We start from the raw sequence: 25,202 nt of genomic DNA, 5'->3' as shown, positions 1-25,202 counted from the left end.
GGCGTGCTGGCCAGTACTCCCTGCTAGCACATGGCCTTCGGGGAACCGCGGCTGCCAGGCTGGGCACTTCTGAGCAACGGGGCTGGGGACACCTGGTCACCGCAGCACTCCCTTTGGTGTCCGGGTGTTTCTGAACCGATCACCTTTCAGCCTGGCCGCAGTGGCCACAGCCTGGCCCGTGAGATTCTGACACTGAGGCTGGGGCTGGGACGCTGTGAGTGGGGGCCTGCTGGGCACTCCAAGGCTTCTGGGCCGCAGAACCACTGCAGCCCGTGGAGCTCCACAAGCCGGTGGGGGAGTAGAAACAACTTCATCTGCAGGACACCAGACAGTGGCTACACCGTAGAAACAGGTGTCCTTTGGATGCAGGGTGCCTCCATTAAGGCGGTGCCTGGTCAGGCCATCGACCAGAAGTCAGTAAGCTTGACCTTTTCGTTGGTTGCTTCTTAAGCCTGTTAGAAGTAATTGGCTCCGGGTTGGAGCTGCGTTTCACCCTGCCTCTCCTGGTGGAGCTCAAAGGGCCAGTTACGCTGCTTGACCTGCAGCCCTGCATCTCAGCTGGCCAGAGAATTTAGGGGGGCCCCCTCCCAGAAGCAACTGGTAGCCTGGCTTAGCCTTTGCCTCCCAGCTGGACCATGCGGCCTCCAGCTCATTCCTCTCTGGTGCAGGAGCCTCTGACCTGAACCTCCACCCCAACCCCACACCCCTTCTTTCCTTTTCCAACCCCAGTATAAAGCCGTGTCCCACTCCAGCCCCTCCTACTGGAAGTTACCAAGCAGATGGTCACTATTAGTGTGCCCAAGGGTGACCCTTTTACCAGAGAAGTAGAAAATTAAAATTAGAAGAGAATTGGCTTTTATGAGAGCTGAGTCTCCTTCCCAGTCAGGAGGAGTGGTGGTGAGCCGGTTTTTGTTTTTCTTTCTTTCTTTTAAAATTTTATCTATTTTCTCCCCTCTCCCCAAAGTGAGTTGTTTCTTAATTTGCATGCGGCAAGCAGGTGGGGAACCAGTACAGGACCCTGGCCTCCTCTCACGTCCCCACTGGAAATAAACACATTAGAAGCCAGAATTGGGATATTAAATTATTTGTTACCAGTGATTTCCAGTAAGCCAGAAATTAGAAAGGGAGGCCTGGGGAAAGAGGGCTAATTGTAAGCCATTTATTGTTTAGAGAATTTCCAGGAAAACCTGCTAAAAATTGGGAAGTGTTGGGTATAGGGCAGGTTTTAAAAATTGGAGCTGGGTGTCCTAACTCTGAGAAGTGAGTCTCCAAAGACTTTGAGCCCAGAATTACTTGATCCTGCGCCCTTTGCAGGGGTGGGCTTGCAGAGATGGGCTTGCAGAGGTGGTCCAGGACTCGATCACCAGGCCCTTGTGCTTTGTTGAATAGTGGTCTGGTTGAGGGGCCGCCTGTATGCCTCCCGGGGGTGACTATCCCTGTTGGAACTCAGGGTGGAGTAGGGGGCCCAGGACTCCTCGGTTCATTCAGAGGCCTGGGGCCTGCAGCTCTGGGTGGCGGCACTGCTCCCCTCCAGTCAGTCTAGGGCGGAGAGTTGGAAAGCTGGGTGCTTAGGTGGAGAAAGAGGCGTTTAGAGAGACCTCAATTATGCAAAGCTACTGGCTCACCATTCCGGTAGCTCCGCGTAGGGCGGCGCGCGGAAGCCGCGCTGTAATTGATTTAGCCTCTGGTCTGGAGCCTGGATGTGCGCGGGGGGGAATGGAATAGGGCCTCGGGGAGCCGCGGGGATCCGGGGATCCGGGCGTCAGCATCGGGGAGGTTTAGGGCCAACGCAGGCTTGCGCGGCGGTGGGACCTCCCGGATCTGCTCCGACTCTCGGCTGCGGACTGAGAAATGCGGAGTGAAACGGTTATCTCGAGCTTGGTCTCTCTGATCCACAGCCACGGAGGAAGAGGGATGCGCGGGTGAAGAAGGGTAAAGAGGCCAAGTTAGGACTTCGGAGGCCAGGAAATAAATAGCACAGTCGGAAGGAACCACAGCATCGCGGACTAAGCCTCCGGCCCAGAGGAAATTGAGGCCAGAGAAGGATGGGCTTTTTTTAGGGTCCCACAGCAAGGGCGAGAGCAGGTGATCACTGCGCGGGGAGGCCACTGGCCATGGCTCCTTTCATCCTGAGACCATCTGGGCCAGAGGAAAGATGGAGTCCCACACAGGGGCAGAAAGAGGCCAAGGTGGACACTCCCCATGGAGGTCAGACTGCAAGCTTGGGGCTGCTGACAAATTACACAGCCTGTTCAAGGTTCTGCACCGTTAAGCTGCCCCACCTAGACCTCCCGCTCCTTGTCTGCAAAATGGGCCCATTAAGAACTCCATGCCTGTGCAAGTTTCCTAGAAATAAGTGTGAGGAACCAGGCAGAGAAGGTGCAAGTCGAAGGCGTTCTTACTCCACCACTTTGTCCTGGGAGTGCACGCTGTTTCCGGAGCCAGGCATGGCCTAGAAAGCAGGGCGTCCCCTCTCTGTGCACCTCTGGGACTCACCGTGTGCAGTTGGAAGGCTGCTATTTTCTGCTCCCCTTAATAGCTAAAAAATGGGAGGTAGACAAGGAAGAGGACAGGCTGGCTTTGGAAGTGTACTCAGAATTGAAACCTCAGTGCGTTCACTGGTGGCTGGGAAGGGCTCAGGGAAGGGCTCAGGGAAGGGGGGTGGGCACAATTTGCCTCCTGCCCTCTTTGCGCTGTGGCCTTCCCTTCAGGAGAGGGGACTCTTTGGAAGCACAGAGGCACCCGGTGGGAGGGCGCTGCCGCTCTCTGGCCATAGCTGCAAGGTGATGGGCTAGCAGGATGCAGGACGAGTTTCTCCCTCTGGGAATGTACTCTTGGCCGCAGGACTTCGGAGTCAGAGCCCCAAGAACTCCAAGGCCCATCCGGTTGCTTAGGCTTCTTCCTAGGAGCCAGGACTCTGGATTCGGATTTGACCCCCAGCAGTGGGGTAGGGGGTGGTGTCCCTTTTGGACCCTTGCACGCAGACAGCTGACGGGAGGGACTGGCCTGTGGTCTGAGCTGAGGAATGGAGCTGGAAACTGAGAGCTAACTCGCCCCCCCCCCCCGCAGAACACAGCCCCTCCCCCTCCTTTCCCAGACCCGAAAACTCCGGACAGGTGGGGAGGGAGGGAGAACAGGGGAAGGGAGTGCAACACTGTCAGGCTCACACAAAAATAATGGGGGTTGAGGCCGGAATCATTCCAGCGGTGGAATTCGTCTGGGTTTAGAATGGAAACGCTTTGATTTAGAGGGTTCGGTGAGAAGAAAACCGCCCTCAACCTAAACAGATCCGAGCCCTTTCTCTACCGAAGCCCGAAATCATGTAGATTTTAAAAAGAAAACAAGCGAACTTATTTTTTTGAATAATGTGGCGCTTGACAGCCACATTGGGAGACCTGCCAGTCCCCGAGCAGGAAGCTGTGAGCTGTGGGCAGCGGCGAAGGGAACTCCGGGGTACGGGGTGGGGGGGGGGGCTGGCCATTGGAGGCGGGAACCAGAGCGCGCTGGAGCCGCGGATTCAGCCGCGGGCGGCCAGAACCCGGGCCGCGGCCGGGGCGCTCGGAGGCGCGGGCGGAAAGCCGCTCCGGGCGGCGCCGGGGCCCCCCGCGCTCCTCCGTGCGGGCCGCGGCCGGGCCTCCGTCCCGGCCCCCGAGGACTGGGCGTTAGGCGCTGGGGGCCCGGGCCTTGCGTCTGTTGTCTGAGCACGTACTCTGGCCGGCGGCCAGGCGAGGCCGGGCTGGAAGCCCCCTCCCTTCCCCGCCCCGCGGGCCCGGCGAGGCCTTCTTGGGGCGTCCCCACGACCCCGCTTCACACCCCGCTCCGGGCCCGCCGTGCGCCGTTCGTTTGGGAAAAGGCCCAAAGGCCGGGCTTCTCGGGGACCCCGGGCAGAACGAAGCATTCCGAGGCCCGACGCTGAAGTGCTCGGACGAGCCCCAGAACCGTGACCGTGTACGGGGCCCTGCAGTGGGGCAAGGAAGGGGCGCCAGCTACGGGCTCCCCCAGGGTGGGAGGCGGCAGCACGGCCCCCCGCTCCCGCGTTACAACCTCGCCCGGGCGCGCTATGCCCCGTAGCCCCGGGCCGAGCCCCTGAGCCGGCCGCCCCGCGGCTGGTAATGCTCCGGAAACAGGGTTACAAACACCCGCGGGGCGACCGGCAACCCACGCCCACGCCCGCGCCCTCGTCCTGGCGTGGGGGATGTCGCGGTAGAGAAGCCGAGCAGCAGCCGTGCGCGCACCCTTCTCGACTTTGGAGTAGTCTGCGGTCAGCCAGTGTGACCTTGTGTCCTCAGACGGCCCACGATTTTCAAGAGGCCACACTCCCCGATAACACGCTTCCTTCCCCCGCAAGGGCCTAGTAATTTGGGGAACGGGAGGAGGAGGGGAGGGCGGGAGGCAGGGAAGGAGTGGGAAGGCCAGAGAAGACTGGACCAATGTGGTGGGCGCACCGCCGCCTTCCAGGGGACCCAGCGCTCTGCTCAGCACCCTCTGGTTTCCTGCGTTTAATCCTACAATATCCTCCCTCACTCTAAAGAGTGGAGAAATAAATGTTAGAGGTCAGGGCACTTGCTGGAGATCAGACCAGCCAGAGTGGCCCAGCCGGGGAGTGGGGGCAGAAAGAAGTGAGATACCTCAGTGTCCCCTGGGGGCACCAGAAATGTCCTTCCTGGATTTGGGATTTTTCCCAATCTCAGATCCAATTTTTTCATGGACGGGTGGTGGCAGGGTTAGAAGATCCCCTATTAACCACCTTAGTTTTCACAAGAGCCCTCTGAGGAGTGTTCTTGTCACCATGTCAGATACCCAAGGCTGCATTCCAGAAACCGCTGTCCATCTCGGGAGTTCTTATCAAATCCCAGACCCTTTCTCCGGAGCTGGACAGCTGTTTGTTGACTGACTGACTGAGCACCCAGCGAGGAAGGACCACATTTAGACAGTTTCGGTGATGGGAGAGCCTGGTAAAGTTTAAACCAGTCAGCCAGTCAGCCAGGTAGCTAAGTTTGCATGCTAAGGTGCGGGTACCCACAAATGGGGGAAAGAGGACTCCAGGCTCCCTTTCTCTTCTGACCCAGTGGCTGACCTCCTCCCCCAGGACCTGGCCATCTAGATTCCCGGTAGCAGGGAGTCCCCAGTGGATTTCCCTGCTGACACATGTAGGGCAACTGGGATAGCAAACCTTTTGGTAGGGGAACGCAGGCCAGGTTTGGGGTGCTCCTGGCCATCCACCATCCGCCTGCGCCCCCCACAGTAAGTGGAGGATGGGCACTCCCAGGATCTGGTGAGGCCACAGATGAGCTTGGAAGAGCTTAGCTCAGTCTCACCTCTCATTTCTCAAACAAATAAAGCCCTTTGTTAAGCCCAGATATAGGTCCCATGCCCAGCGCCTCACTTTTGGGGGAATATCTATGGCTTTACGAGTACCAAGACCGATTTTTGGTTCTAGTTACAAACCTTACCTTATTTTGTCTCTGCGTTCAGCCCAAAGTAGATTTTTATGGGCGCAGTGTAAAGGTCTCACCCACATAGGTTTCTAATACAAGTGCTGACAGCACCTTGCCTGGGCTGAGATGGCACGGGGACCAGATGCTTGAGGGGAAACCTAGCTGGGACCGCCGCCACTTCAGGCTAGGTCCAGAAGGGGGATTTGGACCAAAGATTCACCGGCAAAGCAGAGGTATGAGGACATTATAGGAAAAATTACAATGATGTAAGAGAACAGGCTCTCTTGAAGTATCCAGGTATTTGATTTATATGAAAAATTGTCCTGTGTACGCAGTGCAATTTTGCATGTAAGGCCAGAGCCTTCTTCCACAAGGCTTTTGGGAGAGCTGGGCAGGGCAAGCCTGGTTTGGGTCTGACCCTTCCCAGAGGTACAGACTTCCCCAGGTCACCTGGCTGTGGACACTGCAAGAAGCCTAATCTGGGAGGCCAAGTTCACTTTTCCCACTGAGCCAGGCAAGGCTAGTGTGATGCAAACCAGGGGAAGGACCCAGGAGTTGGGTAGAGGATAGGGCACGGTGGTCCATTTTTGGAAATCAGGATTCCTGGGTCTTTATTAAATTCTTTTTTCATTCAAGTCCCAGGATTTTAAAATTTTGGTTCTTAACATTTCTCCTTAATGGAGTAAATGTTGAACCCATGAAGCCATCCTGCCCAGATGGGGGGCCCGGGGAAGATCTGCTGGTGAAAGCCAGCGGTGCCCTGCTATGGTCACCTTGTAAGTGAAATCGGGCAGACAGTGATTAACTGGGATTAAGAAGATGCTTCTGTTCACGTAGTGGTGGCTGAGGGGCTGCGACTGTGTTTGGGGGATCAGGATATGTGGAATTTAGTCACTTCCTTATGGATAAGGATAAGCTCCTAATTCCTGCAGTTTAGGAGGAGAAATTAAAGATCATCCCTTTTTTGCTGAACAGAGTTTGCAAGGAAGGATCTCCAAAACCTATTGAGGGGGGGGAGGTGGGCTGGGCCCCCAGGTCCTCTCGGGCCAGGCGGCTCCTTCGTGCTTGGGGTGGAAGCCTCCAGAAGCCCAGATTCTAGATACCTGCGAAGACAGCAGGGGGAGACCCAGAGTGTCCAAGCAGCGGCTTTCCAGGCCACCCACTCACTGCAGCCCTCTTTGGGGAGTTTTGTGGTCTGGGGAATGGTCCCCAAATTCGCTGAGACTAGTGGAGGTTCCCCATCCTGCCCGTCCTGCTCTGGCTTCGCCACCAGCACTCCCCGGGCGCAGCGGGCAGGGGCCGTTTGCATGCAGTTCTGGGCAAAAGAGAGGAGAACTGACCGACTTACCTGCAGTGGGACCCACAGCTCATCCCGCAGGGGTCGCAGACACGGGGCGGGGTAGACGGTGCATGAGTGGGCCTGGAGCCTGGGGCCACCTTCTCCACTGGAGGCAACGGCAGGCTGAGGACAGGAATCCCCGACCTTTTCCACCTCGCTCCTGGTGGTGGCTCTAGGATGGTTGCTGCTGAGGGTTCTCCCACCTGGCACTTAGTACTGAACCCCTGCCCGGCTTTCCTGCTTTCTTCTGAATATGCAGAAGAGAGCCTTGGGTTTCTGGGGGTCACAGCAGTCCAGTCGGGAACACAGGGGAGGAGGCTTCTCTGAGCAGAGCCACCGTTCTGCTGGTGTGCCTCCTGAAACACTTGTGGCCTTCAGGGAAGTGGTGGGGGGAAGAAGAAGATGGGGGAACTAGGAACTGGGGAACCCTAATTATGTGGCAGCAGATCCCTATCAGTTAGCCTCGAGTACCTACAAGACTCCCACCGCCTTCGGCCCATTCCCCCCCCCCCCAGGCCTTGGGTGCGTTTGGAGCTCGCTCTCCGGAAGGCGGCAGGTAACCCGTCCCCGAGGCGCCTGCGAGGGCTGCGGAGTCCGAGGGGTTCTGTGAGGTTTAAAAACAAAACAAAACTTTTTTTTTTAATGCGAGAAAAACTGCCTCCTGGCCGGCTAGGGCTTTTCGCCTGGGCCTGTCTTTAGGAAAATGCAGTTGCCGGCGACACAGTGAAGGGAGGGAGTGAGGGAGGATCCTTGGGGAAATATTTACAGGTCAAATCGATATCCCCGTTTGGCTTGGAGGATGGCCGATTTCAAAGCAGATTAGATTACTTTATGGCATTTCAAATAAAACGGCAATTTCAGAGCCGTGAGCACGTGGGCGACCCACGGGAGCGATGGGCCCGGCGAGCTCAGCGCGCGCTGGGGGCGCTGGGACCCAAGGCCTCGGCGGGAACAGCTCCTCTGGCCTTTTTTTCTCTTTAATCCAGGGCAAAGGGGCGATGGCAAGAACACAGACGGCGGCCTGCGGGGCCCAGCGGACGGCAGGGGCGACGCTCGGAATTCCGGCAGGCCACGGCGCGCGGTGCCCAAGTTCCGCGTGCTCTGCGGGGCGTGGGGGCCTCTCGATCGGCGCTGCGGTTTACCGATTTGCTTTATTCCCCAGGTTTAGGAGACGCGTGGGGACAGCCAAGCCGCGCCGGGCCCCTGGACAGCGTCGCCAAGGAGCTGGGATCGCACTTGCTTCAGGTAAAGCCTCCTTTGCGGGGGGGAGGAGAGCAGCCACTGCCTGAGGCGCTGATCCGCGCCGGGTGGGGGCCTCCTTCTGACTCCGCCCTCCCAGTCTCCGCGTCCTTCCCCAAGGACCCCCGGGTGGATCCCGAGGCCACCATCAGGCTGCAGAAGTCATCAAGGCGAGAGACAGCTTCTGGACCTCGAGGCAATTGGCTACCTGCCCACTCTCTGTCCATGCACGCTCTTTGGAGGTCTGGACTGGGGTGGACTCAGTCCAACCAGAGTAACCTCCGGTCAGCCCCATCCTGACCCCGCATCTCACCGCCTCCCGGCCCTAGTACTCTACAGCTCACGAGACCTAGGCCTAAGGACGCCCGTGGGCGCGCCGTTCTTTCCAACCTTACTTCCTTTAGCAAACTTTTTTGGAGCGCTTGCTCTGTGCCAGACGCTGTGCCGGGCGCTTGAGCCAAAGAAGAAGTGATGCGGGTGCTCTGAGCCAGAGTGCGGCAGTCCTAAAGCCTTTGAAAATTGTGCATGTTTGGAGGGGATGCAATAAAAGAGATGTAAAATGGTACCTGTAACAGAATATTAAGTTAGCACTTACTGAGAACTTACTACTGACCAGATTCTGTTTTAAATCTTCTTGAATCCCGGTGCGGCATCACCCACCTAGACTAGGTTCTATTTTGAGCTCCATTATCTCAAAGGAGGAAATTGAGGCACAGAGAGGTTAAGCACCTTGCCTGAGCAAGTCCTGGAGCATGGTTCAACCCGAGTCCTCCAGTTCTCGAGAGGTCCAGGTCAGGACCTGGTGCGGCCTCCGGGGTCACCTGGCTCAGGGAGGGACCCCTTGCTTGGTTTGTGGTCAGCTGCTTATAGCCCTCAGCTCGGAGCCTTTTAGCCCTCCGTGGGTAAACCGCTTGTGGCCTGGGGTTTCCCCCGCAGGGTCTGCGGCTCTGGCCGGCAAGGCGTGCGCAGAACCGACCATTTCCAAGTCAGCGGCTGGCGCTAGGTGGGGCCTGCAACGCCCCTTGTCTCGGAATCTTTCAAACGCCCTTTACAGAGCCTCGTCAACGGCCCGATTCATTCCCCGCGCCCGTCATTTGTCTCTGCCATGAAGAAATGCTTACCAAGAGCTCTTTTGCATTTCCTCCTTCTAGTTTGTGTTTTCTTTAAAAGAAAAAAAAAAAAATGTTGGCGGCAGTACGCAGTGGCTTGGGTCAGCCAGTCAGCCAAGAGCACCGCATTTCGAAAAAAGCGGATCTTTTCAAAACCCCTTTCCCCAAATGTGTAGTATGATTTTTTTTTTTTTAATGCATGCTCGGGGCACGAGAAGATCCCGGGGAATATTTGAAAACTGAAGCTTTTACAGCATAAAGCAAGCGATGTGGTGGCCAGGCGGGGAAATGGCGCTCTTGGAGTCCTTCCCGCGCCCTGCGCTCACCCCCTTGCTCACTCCCAGCTCCGTGCGCCGCCGCCGCCGCCGTATTTCGCTGGTTTGATACTCCTGGCGGCTAAAAGTGACACTAACATCAGGGACAAGTGAGTGAGAACCTGGCGGGCACAATCATCACGCCTGGGTTCCTCCACCGTCCATTTCTTTAACTCTGGAATGCTGTGCCGATGGGCGTGTTTACTGTTAATATACCTTCAAGCGAATCAGGTCATTTGAAGCTATGAAGACATACCCCAAATTTTCCATTAAGGACATTATTTTTTTGGCTACTGCTGGCAACTCTCAGAATTTAATTATGATGTATATTTTTTTTCTTTTTCTCCCGCATGGCTGTCAGATACCGTTTCAATAAATGTATCTCTTTAACGATATCAGAGTTGAGCAAGGGTGTAAAATGTGCCAAAACGTTTATAACTGTAGAAATTGCCGAATCGTTTATATTTCTGAAACGGAATTTAGTTGGGAAAATACTTTATAGCTGAGTTAGACAGGAGAAAGTAAGGCTTATAATCAAGAACTTGATTCCAATGTCCGTGTAGGTTAGGGTGTTGATAGTTTAGCTGGCAAAGGATTTTCACAGTAAAACTGTATTTGAGACACAGAATGTAAGGATATCTTTCAAGTTTCACTTCTACTACATTCTTTGTAGGCCCCCCTCCAAAGAGGGGGCAGATTTAGAAAAACCGAAGGTAATCTGGTTTCAATTACATGTTGTAAAAATAGAATTTGTGGCCAGAAATTAATTTGGAATATTTTTTATGGGGGCAGCGTTGTGGGGTGTATGGACCGCTCACCAACTTTATTGCTTTTCTTTGGTTCTGGATCTAAAATATGAATGGGTAAATAAAAATGCAGTTTCCCTTTTCAAAAATAATTTAGCCTTTTCATCCTTGCCACATATAAATATAATCACTACCCTTTTATTTGTCTTAATTAGCTCTTAAAATTTTACTTTATTTTTTTGAGGGCTAGCCAACTTAAGCAATATCATTTAGGTAGTTTTAATTTTTCAGAAATTGATACTTTTTCTCCTCGAATTCTGCAAAAGTTATTTGATCTCTTGCAAATTCTAAGTAGTTGATTCTGTAGACATAGTCTGTTAAAAATAACCGGGTAGTTTATTTTCAGGGGAGTGGTAGTGTTCGGAATTTATTATTCAAATGGTACTTAGGGGGTAACTAGAAAATTGTGGCAAATAAAGTATATGTCCTGGTGGTATAAAGGACTGCCAATTATGACATAAAATCGTCTATATAGTGGTGGGTTTCCCCCTAAGTACCATAGAACTCCGGATTTGCGCTAAGTGCTAAAATAACCCTAAACAATAAAACTACTGCATTTAAACTGAGCACGTTAGGAGTTCTCCAGTGTTTTGCATGATTTTTGTGAAGTGAATGTTAGATTGTTTTTAAAGTGCTTTAAAAGCATTTGAGAGCCTGGCCCCAGGAATTAAACTTTCAGTGTTATAACCTGGAACCCTTTTTAGGGCCCTGGGCTGGTTTTGCATTTGACAAGTATGTATGGATGATAATATGGTATACATTCCTCTACCTCAGTGACAGTACAATTATGAGGTTTCACTCTATTGTGTTACTATCACCTCTTAACCTTGGCACTCTCTTTTACAGACTTTGGATGGATTTGTTTTCGTGGTAGCATCTGATGGCAAAATCATGTATATATCGGAAACAGCTTCTGTGCATTTGGGCTTGTCGCAGGTAGGTATTACCTGGTTTTAGATACAACCAAAATATTAAAGCGAGCGTCGGCAGATCTTAACCCAGCCTGTGAACGATTCTGTTCAAGCGTCTGCTTTTGTGTATGAAATAATCCAAAATTGCAAAATCATCTTCTTAGGCGATCCCACAGAGCTTTTCTTCATGTTGCATTTCCCAGTTTTACTTTCTTTTTTCCTTTGGGATTAATGAGCGGTGTATCCTTGCAAGGGCAGCTTTGTTCTGAGATTCTGTCTGATAGCCTGGACTCTGCCTGTACAGTAACGGTTTGCTGCTAACAAGAGCTTCACAAAGGGAGATTTTTTCAGTGCACGCTTGCTGGGCTGCACGTGGTCTTGTGAGTTGCCGTGAAAGCGAGAGGAAAACTGATGTCAAACGTGGATTTTCTGCAGACTGTGCTTTGGGGAGAGAGAGAAGGAGAGGGGGTCGATTTATGAGTGTTCACATGGAATTCAGGGTAATTTTTCCTGAGTTTTTCCAGTTCAGTGGTCATTTCAGTAAAGCATTTTATATGCTTGTGATAGAAACTCGTAAAACTCAGTTTACTACTGTTTTGCACAGCAAGGTCCTGTTTTCTCTAGAACATTTAAATATTACCGATTTTTCTGGAACTGTCTCCTAAAAAGGGGTTCATCCCATCAAGGAATGAGGTGCGCTTGGCTTTATCTATTCCGATCAAGCCAAAGGTTTTGGGGGGGTGGAAATTCAGCTGCTCTCTGGGCTCCTCCGAATGGAAGGAGGGGAGGAGTCCGATGGTGGCCCTTCAGGTTCGCATTTCCGATTTAACAAGCCGACTGAGGTTCTAAATTTCACATTTTAAAAAATACTTCTTTATAGTGTGACTTATCAGAATGCTTTTTTTTTATCACGACTGAAGACGCACTAGAATTAATTAGAGACAGGAAATGGGCTCCTGGGAGGCAGATGATTAATCTGTGTTACACCAGCCCCCTCTGTAGTTAAGCCAAAATAAAACACGTCAATTAACAGGGCTGGAGTTTTTTCATGGAAAAACAAAATTCCCAATTTGGGAAACCTGCATCTGGTGTATTCCTTTTCTTTTCCTGCCAAGGCATTTTTTTTAAACTTGCCGTTTGTTTACAACCATCTCTTCTAATGTGGGTATATCCTTATCCCTGTCCAAAGGGGTTTCTATGCCTCTCTTTCTTATATATAGTCCTTTATATATATATATATATATATATATATAGTCCTTTATATATAGTCCTATATATAGAGAATCTCATATTAAAATTATTTAGTGTTTCCTTTTCCTTTCCTCCTCTCTTCCTTTACTAAACCAGGTCTCCCAGCTAAGATTTGCTGAGGCTGGGTTCTTACAGTTCCATGACTGATTGTGTTAGTATACTAGTAGGAAGGGAAATACTGTTGGGAACATGAAATCTACTATTTATATGTTTTTCAAGGTTGTTATGCTCTGAATTTCCACGATGCCCTATTTAGAATTATTTAAACCCCTTTAGTTGTAACCAATCTGGTGTCTAACCCTCGTTCTATCTGTGGCTGAAAGATTTTGAGCAGATTACTTGATTTTTCCATTGTAATTTATTGAACCTTTAGTTAGTCTTATCATAATGTCACAAAAACATAAAGCATCTCATCTCCTTTAAATAGGACTGGACAAAGATAAAACAGGTACAGTCACTATTTTCAGATATTAAATTTAGATCTGAGCTCCCTAGCAGTCAAAGCAAAAAGGGAAATGCCCAGTTATATGTTTTCATTGTCTGGTAGGGCAGGTTCTTAGCCTCTCTGAACCATCACTTAAATAAGAAAATCCTGCCTGATTTTCTCTTTCAGGATTGTGGTAAGAACTATATCAAAGTACCCACTTTATGTGTTTTATAAGTGATAGGGAGCTATGCAAAATCCAAGTGAATCCAACTGAATCCCAGTTTCATTAGAACTGTACTTCCAGTAGCACAGAAGTTGCTTCGGATAGTGTCCTGTGGCGGGCACATATTGGGGCTGGCTAGTCCTGTGGAATATTCTGGCTCATCACAAGGCCCTGTGCACGTCCCAGGACTCGAGCTGACTCAGTCGGGCTACTCTGTCTAGCATCCTACAACTCTCTGTCATTTTCCTCTTTTTACGTGGGAAATGAAATTGACCATTTGTGAGCACAATAATTAAGAATGAACAACACATTGGAGAGGTGACAAGTCTGCCTCCTGTTCCTGAGTGAACTCTACAAAAGGAAATCTAAGGAGAATCCCAATTAAAATTACATTTGCTTTTGGTCATAATGCAGAATGGTGTCCTCATTCTGAAAGAGGAAGGAGTTCTACGCTCCCATCGTGTTTTCAGGTTTTCAAGAATGTCGTAGAGATGCCTTTTGTCTGTATGTTACCGGCCAGGAAGAAGTGTCAGTTTAAAAAAAGATAAACCAAACTGACTGCGTAGAGTGACTGATCCCCCCCAACCCAGTCTCTTGGCGGGACTGTCTCACCATCAGTCTCCAGCTACAAAAACACTTTAATGCAGACACGAGCCCTCGTTTGTGTCTGGGGAGTGTTCCACACTGAACTGTTTAAATAAGCAACAGCAAACCTTTCCTTCCAATCTGCCTCCTGCTCACGATTAACTCTGCAGAAGGAAATCTAGGCAGAATCACGGTGTGTATTTTTTCTGTCTTCTTTACTTAAATAGTAAAATGAAGTATTAAATGGGATGTCAAGAATGTCTCCCCTTAAAAACTTTTTTATACCTTTTAAATTATTTTTATTAGTAGTAAGAAGTCAGGCAAATATGTCAAACATGCATACTTTATTAAAATAGGCTTAAGGATTTTTTAAATCCTCAGAGATGAAAGTGTTAAGAAAATTCTATCCAGTAGGCCCAGTAACCCTTTAAACAGATTTTCTGATGGAGAAGGATAATACTAATACTTATATTTACATAGTGTCCATCTGTGTTCCAAGAACTTTCAATTACTCTTAGTGACATTATCTCATTAAGTAGCAATATCTTTCCCATTAATTCAAGGTTAAACTCTACGTTAGCAGCTCCTAGGGAACCTAAGCTCTTAGGTTTGTCATAACTGTGTGATAATTTACAACAAAGCGGTTTTTTTTTTAAAAAAAATCTGCACTACCTAAATAACTATCTGAATCATCTATTTGAGAGTATAAAAATCATTCTTTCTGTTTTAAGTCCCTCCTAATTCTCAAGGCCTTTTATTGAGCTTTCTTTTTTTAAGATTTTATTTATTTAGGGGCGCCTGGGTGGCTCAGTGGGTTAAGCCTCTGCCTTTGGCTCAGGTCATGGTCTCAGGGTCCTGGGATCGAGCCCCGCATCAGGCTCTCTGCTCGGCGGGGAGCCTGCTTCCTCCTCTTTCTCTTTCTCTCTCTCTGCCTACTTGTGATCGGTCTGTCAAATAAATAAATAAAATCTTTGATTTTATTTATTTATTTGACAGACCGATCACAAGTAGGCAGAGAGATTGGCGGGGTGGGGGGGAAGGGGAGGGAGCAGGCTCCCTGCGGAGCAGAGAGCCGGATGAGGGGCTCGATCCCAGGACCCTGGGACCATGACCTGAGCTGAAGGCAGAGAGTTTTTAACCCCTGAGCCAGCCAGGCGTCTGTTTTATTGAACTTTTCAAAAACAAGTGTGGGAGTAACAAATCTGGCAGTGTTTATTATTTTTGCTTTTAAATGAGTAATCATGGTGATCCTTGCTGTCAGACTTCAGGACCAAAGAGTGAGAGAGAGAGCCACAAAATGCAAGTTGTGTCCTCAGCTCACGGTCGGAGTGTGGGGAAACGGAGTAAGACTACAGGCTTGCAAATTCTCCCTGGTCTATGTGTACACAATGATACATAATAATTCATGTAGCCAGATTCAGATCTGTTTGGAAGAGGTAGAGTTGCCGAAGCACTCTTCACCCACCCAAGTGTATTAGGTGGTTCGTTCCATGGGTTTTGGTTGATGTAATTAACTTACTTATATTGCAAGAAGGTGGGGGGAGCCCCCTGTATACCCGCTGTGTATTTCCGTGGACTCTTGGAAGCATCCCTGTGTTGAAATTTCTTCACTAGAGTCACGTATGTTACATAGCATCTAGGTAACTAATGCAAATTTTCAAATAACTGTAGATATGTGTGAAATGGCCGTTTATAAGACATGTAAAGGAAAATATAATATTGGAGATTGTGGCCGGAACTACAGCCGTAAAAATAGCCATGGTATTGTTTGGGGCCATAAGACCTAATCCTTTCACTTTTGAAATAAAGAGAAAGGACAACGTTTTATGTTTGTTGACATAACTTGAACTCTGAAATCCAAACCATCTCTTTTTTTTAATGCTTAATTTACCATAGTCAGCAAAACACCCAAAGCAGAGTAATGTGTGTTTCCCCTTCCAACCCAAAATATATCCATTTAGTGCAGTATTTATCATATGTAGTTTTCTTGGCAGGAAGGAAAGCTATTCAGCAAAACATAAAAACGTTCTTAGTAGGAAAGCAATTCATTTTGTAGTTAGCAGGGTCTTACAAATACTAAACTATCACATTGAGGTTCTGTTTTAATAAGGTTGATGTATGAGACCTGGGGAGTTTTATAGCAACAACCATAATTTTTTTTTTTTTTTTTGGTGAGGTAGTCACATTTCTTTCAACCATTCAAAAGCAGGAATAGATATGTAAATACAGGAAACACCATGTCAACCATAATTTTGAGTCAAGGTCAGCCCTGTTTTATCATTCCAAAATTTGTTCTTTAAAAACATTTCCGTTACATGAAGACCATTTTACTTCCTGGGCAGGCTTGGAGTTTATAATTGAAGCAAGGATTCAGAAAATCAAGCCTCTTAAATCATGGACCTTCTCTGTCCTCATTCTCCAAATGCATGTGGTGAGAATAGGTTCATTGAGGACAGATGAAGCTACTTTGGGATTAAAACGCGAATCAAATCCTTGTAAGGACAGTTGCAAATGTTCTTGCGAGTACATAAATATTCTTTCTCTAAAGAGACATGGGATACTTTTTTCTGATCAAGAACTTGGAGCAAACCAGAATGCTCTTTCTTCCCCCCTAAAAACGTGGGTAAGGGAGAAATGATAGGCCTGCACACAAAAAATTCTCTCTCATTATTTTTTCATTTTAAAAATAAGCCATTGAAATTGTGAATCAATTTTTTAAAAAAAACTCCCTTATTGATTAGTCTGTCACTCTCCACATGACAGAGTTTCACAAGGAATTTCTGTCACTGGCTTCAGGAAAAGAGGACATGGTCCTGTCCCGAAGGGCTGACTTAGTACTTGCTGGTTTATCGAGATGTTTTAAGGATGAAATGATTTGAAAGATGGCTATGTAGTTCTTAATCCTTACTGTGTTTGATGAACTCACGTAATAACTTTGGTCACTGGCAAATCCTCTTTAGGGTCCAGTCGGGAGGTAGGGAGGCTCTCTGATCACATGATTCTCTCCGTTCCTCTGTAGGCATAACATTGGCAAGAGACATCCCATGAATAATGCAGAAAACAGAACTGCCAAAGCCGTTTCAGGGACAAGATTACTTAGCAGGCCAGAAACATAATTTGTTCTGAATAAAATGGTAACTCCTATGTCTTAACAGATGGCAAGACCTGGCTCAGAGGACTGGGGTAAATGCCGTCACCTCTCCATGGCCGCCCAGTCCCAGGGAAGGAGCTGGTGGCCTGATGCTAATTTGGAACAGTGGCTCCCAGGAGAAGCTGGGCCTCACGGTGCCTGGCTGTGCTTGTCCCGCTGCGTGAGGTCGCTGGGTCAGAGCTGCCCCCTGACTGGAGATCGTGTTGTCTCTGCTCTGACAGAGACCAGGGAGCCTCCCAACAAAGCACACAGGGCACGATGCACTTAAAAATAACAAGGGGGTGCTTGGGGACAAGACTGCCTTTGCTCCTTTAGCTTGGCCTCTCCCTGTGAGGCAGAGCTGAGAAAGACAGACGGAGTCGGAGTCGGACGGGCCCCTGGCTCCCTGCCCCCCCGAGGGCAGTTTCTCACGCTCTCAGTTTCCATCCCCCTGGGCCGTGGGGATCCTTCAGGCCGTGGTGGAAGGGATCCCTGCCCTGGGCTCCCGCTGCCTCACTCTTCCTGTCTGCAGCTGCATCTCTAAGACAGGCCCGCCCACCACTGCTCAGAAGGCCCTTCTGATGGTCTTAGTCTCTGGAACATTCTCTGGCACCGCCCATCTTGGAATGATGGGCCATCGCATCCTGGCCAGGGCATCCTGGCCTATCGTGGCACTTATGTTTGGGAGAACAATAGGAAAGTTCTCAAACTTGGGCACTGAATCGCCAGGAATCTCTGCGGAACAGTTGTCATGCTGGTGTTGTCCTAGAGAACCCCGTCCCTGCAAAGCTGGGTCCTGTCCCACACGCACGTGGGCTCGAGGCCAGCCGTCGTGTCCTCTGCAGGGTGTGTACCTGGAAGTAGGTGGTGTCCAAGGGCTGGGGTCACGACCCCCGGAAATATCCACTGTGTCACTTGGCTGTCTGGAGCAGGCCCAAAGTCCCCACAGGTCACACAGCTGCCCTGCCGCACCCGTGGGCGGGAGCCATCGGGTGACCAGTCACCCCAGAGTCCGAGGGCTGGGACACGTTTCTGGCAACGTGAAAGAGGCCTGGCGGTGCCCGAGGGACGCAGCTCGGAGCTGACGGAGAAAGGGCCCTTGTGGGAAGGCGAGGTCTTCTCCAGGGCAGTGGAGACCCTGCGGGTCGCTCCTGCTCAGTCTTGGAGAGGACACGGCTCGCGCAGGCACCACAGTCTGGACTTGGCAGCTGGTGTCCCGGCCGGCCAGGCCCCTCTGGCTCCACCCGGGCCCTGGCTCCGGTCTGTTGTAAGCTGCCTCTTGTATAAAGGACACTGCCCGGGGCCGTGGCGGGTTTTGGGGGGTCACCCACCTGCAGGACACACCTTTTCATCCTTCCCGGCCCAGTTCCTCCTGCTCAGGACCGTCCCCGCGTGGTGGATGGCAGAGCGCAGCTCGAGGAAAGACCCATGTTTCTGCATGTGGAGAGGGTGTGGGCTGTGAGCAGAGGTCGGAGCTCTGACCCTGGATGTGTCTCCCTAATGTGCACCTTCCCCTCCCCGACCCGCGTGGCCCCGGGAGGATTTCTGACCCCGCCCTTCCCTCCGTGGCAGGTGGAGCTCACCGGCAACAGCATCTATGAATACATCCATCCTTCTGACCACGACGAGATGACAGCCGTGCTAGCAGCCCACCAGCCCCTTCACCATCACCTGCTCCAAGGTATTTCCTCCAGCGCAGAGAAACCAGAATGAAAACCACACCACGCTCTTCTGCGGGACTCGAGGGTTTGCTTCCGTGCTGCCAGGGGGAAACGTGACTGGGGCTGCCCAGCTGGGCCTCTCCAGCACACACGCAGCGTGGGGGGTTTGCTTTCATGTCTCTGTCCTTTGAAGCAACACTATTGATCCCATGTCTTGTGCCAGAGACCAGGACAGGCGCTGGTGGGAGGTCAAGTGAAGCGATCAAGATGTGCTCTTGGTTCAGAATTCCAGGAACGCACGTCTGTCCCTGGGCTTCCTGACCAGAGGGTCCCTGGTAGAACTGGGGGGGGGGGGGAGTCTGTGAAACGGCGCGGGGAGAATGACATCTTGACTCTGTCTGCTTGGAATGTAGCATTTCCTTTGCTTACGGGTTATGGGCCTTCTCACTCTCACGCTGCCGGGGGCTTCGCCAACCACGAGTCACACACATTTTTCATCTCACTTCGTAGTTCTCCCAGGTCTTTAATCACTTACGCTCATCGCGACTTCAGAATTGCAGGAGTTACGAGGCCGGCTGCTGGCTGTTGTTATTTAATGTGCGAATAAAGCAGCACATTTATAACAAAATCACCACTTGTTTTATTGCCAAAAAATATTATACCAAAAATGCTTTGGTAACTGTTTTAATAAATTCGTTCCATTTGTGATCTCGTATACTTTTATCTTCTGCACTTAAAAACATTATTCTGGGGGCGCCTGGGCAGTTCAGTCAGTTAAGCCTCTGCCTTCGGCTCAGGTCATGATCCCAGGGTCCTGGGATCGAGCCCAGCATCGGGCTCCCTGCTCTGCAGGAAGCCTGCTTCTCCCTCTCCTACTCCCCCTGCTTGTGTTCCCTCTCACTGTCTTTCTCTCTCTCTCTCTCTCTCTCTCTCTCAAATAAATAAATTTAAAAATCTTTTTTTTAAAAAAGATTTTTAAATTTATTTGACAGACAAAGATCACAATTAAGCAGAGAGGCAGGCAGAGAGAGAGAGAGAGGAAGGGAAGCAGGCTCTCTGCTCAGCGGGGCTTGATCCCAGGACCCTGGGATCATGACCTGAGCCAAAGGCAGAGCCTTTAACCCACTGAACCACCCAGGCACCCCTAAAAAAAATCTTTTTTTAAAAAGGTTTTATTTATTTGACACAGAGATAGAGAGCACAAGCAGGCAGAGCATCAGGCAGAGGAAGAGGGAGAAGCAGGCTCCCCGCTGAGAAGAGAGTCCGATGGATCCCAGGGGCTGGATCCCAGGACCCTCAGATCATGACCTTCACCGAAGGCAGACGCATAACTGAGTGAGCCACCCAGGTGTCCCTAAATTTAAAAATCTTTAAAAAAAAAAAAAAGTTATCCTGGTTAGGAACCTAACCAAAGTAACTTTTGTGCCACAGCACGAATGAGTTAAGAAGCTCCCGTTCAGATGGAGGCAGGTCCACCTCCCCGGCCTGGCACCACGTGGGGACACGATCCCCCACCTGACGGTCCCATTACTGAACACGGATGGATCGGGGTCCTACCGCCATACGCGTGTGTCAGGACATAACGTGTGATTGTTCGGGGGAGGATGTGGAGCACATCGTCACACAGATGACTCCCTAAGTTACAGTCGCCGTGCATGCTAGGAAGACGGCTTGTTCTGGGGTGCTGGCCCTGTAACCCCCTCTCTCTGACAAGCCAATGACCCCAACCAGCATGACGCTCATTGGGTCTCTTGTCTGCTGGGAACTACGGCATCCCGGCTGGGCCAAAATTCCCCACAGAAAAGAATGCAAAAGCAGAGATCTCAAGCATGGTAGAATGGGGTGGCCCACAGGTGAAAATGGCCTCCTCCTGGGAGGGGCTGTTCTAAGGCTAGAAGGACGGACTGTAGACGAGACCGCTCAGCTTGAAAATCATTGCAGGTACAGCTCTGTGGCTCCCGTGTTCTCAGCCCCAGACGTAGTCGCTGGGCGTCTTTTCCTCACCAAGGAGAAAGATTACTGTGCTGGTTTCTGAAATGAGGTGGGGGCTTCCTTGTAGCTATGGTCCGTAACTCTCTCTCTTTTTTAAAGATTTTTTATTTTATTTCATTTTATTTATTATTTATATTATATAGAAATATAAATATTTATTTATTTTATTTTATTTCAAGATTTATTTATTTATTTGAGAGAGAAAAAGAGACCGTGAGCGTGCGATGGGGGTGGGGTGCAGAGGGAGAGGGATAAGTAGACGCCCCACTGAGCAGTGAGCCTGACGTGGGGCTCAGTCCGGGGACTCGATTCCAGGACTCTGGGACCATGACCTGGCGGAAGGCAGACATTTAACCAACTGAGCCACCCAGGCACCCCACTACGGTCTGTAACTCTTAAGTCCTTACAAACAGTCTGGCCACCTCAGTGCACACAGATAAGCTCGGAAGAAGTAATTTCTAGCAAAATGAAGGCTGGCCGGGAATAGAGTACCTGAGTCTCATTCTTTTACTGCGGGGTTGTTTAATGCTGGAAAAGGCAGCAGGAGTCTTAGAGAACTCCTAAAAACATTCTGTTGTTATTGTTCTAGAAAGTTCCACAGTGTGTTAGTACGCAGGAATGGAATTTCTCCCACGAGCTCTGGTGAGCTCTGGTTTCATGTCAGCCTTCCATGTCATAGCTATAAATTGTTTATAAAATGACAGCAAACGGTATCTTGGAAATACCATAAGACTCTTCCAATCCCAGTCCCCGTGGGGTTTATGTCTGAGGTGTAGCAACCACACAAGAGAAGCATGGCGCTCCAGGAGAGATGGGGATGCCACCCGACTATGCAAGGTCTGAGGTTCACAGACACTGTGACTGGTCCCCGGCTTCTCGTCCACAGAGCTGGCTTTCTGCCTCTGAGCTCCCCCACCTGCTGCTTCCTGGTTGTTGTGCTGTTGGCTTTTTCCATACTGGATGTTTCATTACTGGGTAAAGGTGTTTAGCCCTGAGTGTCCACACCTCAGTGCATAGCTGGAAATGGTGCAGACAGGCAGGCGTGTTCCCGAGAAGCCTTTATGCCTCGCAGACCCTGGCCTGCTGCAGAGGAATTGTGGATAAATGTGGCTACCCCTCCAATGGGGGGGCGGGGCGGGGGGACAAGGAGCCTCACAGGCCATTCCCTGCTCCCCCTAGGTAGGGGCAGGGGGCACTGCCTCTACTCCTAATGGTAACCTTTCTTTAAAAATTAATTCATTAACTGCTACCAAGTAGCTGTTCATTAGGAGTGGACTGACCTCACCCTTACCCAGGGGCGTGGACGCATCATTCCGGAGAATGGGCGTCTGCTCACTGAAGCATGGGGTGTTTCCTTAGGGAACTCACTTGTATTTGCAATAGTGAGGTTAGAGATGGGTGGGTGAGGCCTTCAGGCCAGCCAGGGAAAGACTGAATGGGGAGGGTCAGAGCTATCAAGAAAGGAGGGGTGGTCGGACTGGGGGTATAGATGAGGGCAAAAGCTTTGATCTGGCCGAGTGAGTGGGTCTGTTGGGTTCTTTTCCCCATTCCCTGGCAATCTCGGGCAGGATCGGTGCCCACGGGCACAGCTGGCAGGAGGCACCCTGTGGTTTCCTTCCTCTGCCGGAGAGAGGGCTGTGCCTGTGAGCCCTGACCTAGCATCCCCATCCCTGAGGAAGTCAGATGCCTCTGGGCCTTCCTGGCCAAGTCAGACATCCTCCCCAGGGCTGGCCAAGGAGGTTCATTTGGCACCAGGCCTCTGCGCACCTGCCCGGAGGGGACCACGGACGTGCGAGAAGGGCTGGGCCCGCTGCTCTTAGAGTTCTCATCGTCGGCCCGGGGCTGGTGTCTCCCGAGTTCCCGCCATGGCCGTGTTTCCGGCTGCCTACCTCTGGAGCACGTAGAAGCCACACCGGGACAGGGCCGGTCTCCCCACCCCACCCGGGGCCCAGCCGCAGGCGGACGTCCCTGGGTCAGGGGCTGGGCGTTCTGGGATGGAGCCTCTGGCTGCCTGGTCTGGTCCTGAGGGTTGACTGAGGTCGTGGGGACAAAATCGGGGCAGGCATCACCGGACAGCTGGCCCATCTAACGCCACTCCTGCTTTCAGAGTACGAGCTAGAGAGGTCGTTCTTCCTGCGGATGAAGTGTGTCTTGGCGAAAAGAAACGCGGGCCTGACGTGCAGCGGGTACAAGGTACGAGGAGCCTGGCGTGGCAGGAGGGAAGCGGGAGTCGGCGGTGGGTCTTCGCGGCTTTAAGGGCTGCTTCCCGGGCAAGAGCATCTGCAGACAGCACGCACCCGGACCCAGACATCTCGCCCTGCCCCAGGCAGAGCTAGTTTCTAGGGAGGCTGCTCGCCCCGGCTCCTGCGGCAGGTACAGGAGCCGGTGTTCCGAGGGGGTATTCCAGGAGGACTGGATTTCATCGCATGAGACCAGGAATAAATGTGGGCAAGGGTAGACCTTTCCTTTCCTGCAGTTTCCTCTTTGCCCCGGGTCAGTGCCCCTGGAGCACCGCCCTCTAGTCACTGAGAACCTGTATGGCGGGGTCGCAGTGACTATGCAGAGCACAGAGACGGTGCTCCTGCCCTGGAGCCTTTGACCAAACCCAGCGATGGCTGTGAGGTGCCTGACTAATGGTAGAACCCGTTCTGAGGGCCAAAGAGCTGTGGTCAGCAGACTCTCATCTCGTTAATCTCCAGTCAGCGCAGCCCGCGGAGGGGAGTCTTCCTGTCCTCACTCTATGATCATTAGGGACACAAGCAGAGAAGGGACGAGACCAGCAGAAGGTGCTGAGGGGCAGAGCTCCTCCTGGCTGCCTTTCTCTGCCAGACCTGGCCCCCTGCTCTGGCTCACTCCAGAACTCAGGAGTCGGTCCCCTGACGAGTCCAGGGGTGGCGTGGTGCCTCCGTACCAGAGTCAGCCACTCCCGGGCGGATGGGCCGGTTGGGGGATGTCAGTGCTGAGCGTCATCGCCTTCCGAGCTTCTGAGTCCTCCCTGGAGCCTGAAGTGACTGTGTCTCCCACCTTTGTCCTCTCTTTCTGGGATGCTGCCCCCTCTGCCCTCCTCCCTTCCACAGCGGCACATTTCTTATTTGCTGACCCAGACTCGAAGCCTATTTCGACCAGGGGTGGAGAACCCCCAGCGCTGCCCTCTACCCAACAGACTTGGGTCTTAAGTTATGCCTGCCACTTTTTAACTGTCTAATCTTAAGCAAGACAGATCACCTACCTTGTCCTTGGTTTCCTCATCAGTAAGATGGGACAATGGACTGGACGGATTTTAAGATTTGTTGGGGCTCTAAAGAGTGAACGCATCCAGGAGTCCTGGAGGAACGTTTTAGAAAAGAGAATTTAAGATTTTAGCTATTCATTGCTGCTGTCACGGTGACTGGGATCCTTTCAAGATTTTACTGACTCTCACTTATACAAATGCTGCCAACAGCGAGGCTGAATGTTGCACCAGTGTTTCTGTCGGCCGTGTGAAACCCTGAACATTCTCTCCGGCATGGTTTTTGGCTCTAACAGTCAGAGGTTTCCATAGAGCCATTCCGGCTTAGCGCTCATTACAAGGGATAGAATCTTGAGTTACAAACAAACAAAACAAAATAAAAATACGTTAAAGAAGACCCAACTTGATTCTATTGAAAGGATTCTTCATTTACTGGTGGAATGGTGTAGCTTGTCAAGTGATGTGTCAAGTTAACATGTCAAATTGAGTTGCACCAGGAGGCGATGAGCATCGTGGAGCCAACGGTCAGCTTCCCACGGTGCTTTCGTTGTGCCTCTGATGGTGACTTGGTGATGAGTTAATTATGGATAAATGCATTATGAGTGGAGCCTTACCTTGTGGAGTTACTTGAGCAGAGTCAATTGGGTGAGACAACCCTTACATTCTATCATGATAGTTTCCTGAGAAAGAAGCACGTTGGCCCGACGGCTCAGTAGAGGCTGGGCGGGGCACTGTCCAGCACGCTCGAGAAGGCAGGCCCCAAGCCAGGAGGAGGGGGTGTCAGTCTGACCCCTGGGCACCCGGCGGCTGACTCTGCCCTCTGCTCTCCCCAGGTCATCCACTGCAGCGGCTACTTGAAGATCAGGCAGTATATGCTGGACATGTCCCTGTACGACTCTTGCTACCAGATCGTGGGGCTGGTGGCCGTGGGCCAGTCGCTGCCGCCCAGCGCCGTCACAGAGATCAAGCTGCACAGTAACATGTTCATGTTCAGGGCCAGCCTCGACCTGAAGCTGATCTTCCTGGATTCCAGGTGAGTTTGGCTCCTGCTGCTCCTGCAGAGTTCCGGAAGCCCCCAACGGTGGAAACTGCCCCGAGAGCTCCCCTGTTAAGCCAAAATGTAAGGAGGAATAAGTCGTACTAAGAATGCAAGTGAGAGAGGTGCCTGGGTGGCTTGGTCAGTTGAGTGTCTGCCTTTGGCTCAGGTCATGATCCCGGGGTCCAGGGATTGAGCCCCGCATTGGGGCAGGCTCAGCGGGGAGCCTGCTTCTCCCTTCCCTTTACTGCTCCCCGTCCTCATGCTCTTTCTCTCTCTCAAGAATGTGAGTTAGTAAGCGATTTAGTGAACCAGGTCATGAGTTGAAAGACCCTCCATCAGCCGTAGGCCTCAGGGCATAGCCGCTCCTCCAGGTACCAGGTTTTATATTATTTTATATTATTTACTTCTCCCTTCATCATCTCACTGGAGTAGGAACTGGAAATACATGTTGTGGACACAAGTTTTTGAAGGCCCACGAGGTCGGGATTGTCTTGTATCTCCATGAAGTA

General features: G+C 51.2%; 1 protein-coding gene across 1 annotated transcript in view; it reads left to right on the top strand.

The window, feature by feature from the left end:
- Nucleotides 1-25,202, top strand: part of SIM2 (SIM bHLH transcription factor 2) — a 52,140-nt gene that overhangs the window by 1,519 nt on the left and 25,419 nt on the right. The window contains exons 2-6 of the mRNA XM_044250940.1: nt 7,940-8,022; nt 11,092-11,181; nt 18,345-18,453; nt 22,533-22,618; nt 24,488-24,687. Coding sequence (XP_044106875.1) covers nt 7,940-8,022; nt 11,092-11,181; nt 18,345-18,453; nt 22,533-22,618; nt 24,488-24,687 — 568 coding nt within the window. The remainder of the gene's footprint in view (nt 1-7,939; nt 8,023-11,091; nt 11,182-18,344; nt 18,454-22,532; nt 22,619-24,487; nt 24,688-25,202) is intronic.

The sequence above is a fragment of the Neovison vison genome, chromosome 6 (genome assembly GCF_020171115.1).
Source record: "Neovison vison isolate M4711 chromosome 6, ASM_NN_V1, whole genome shotgun sequence".
Classification (NCBI taxonomy): Eukaryota; Metazoa; Chordata; class Mammalia; order Carnivora; family Mustelidae; genus Neogale; species Neogale vison.
Note: the sequence above shows the minus strand (reverse complement) of the source record. Positions and strands in the feature narration are given on the sequence as shown.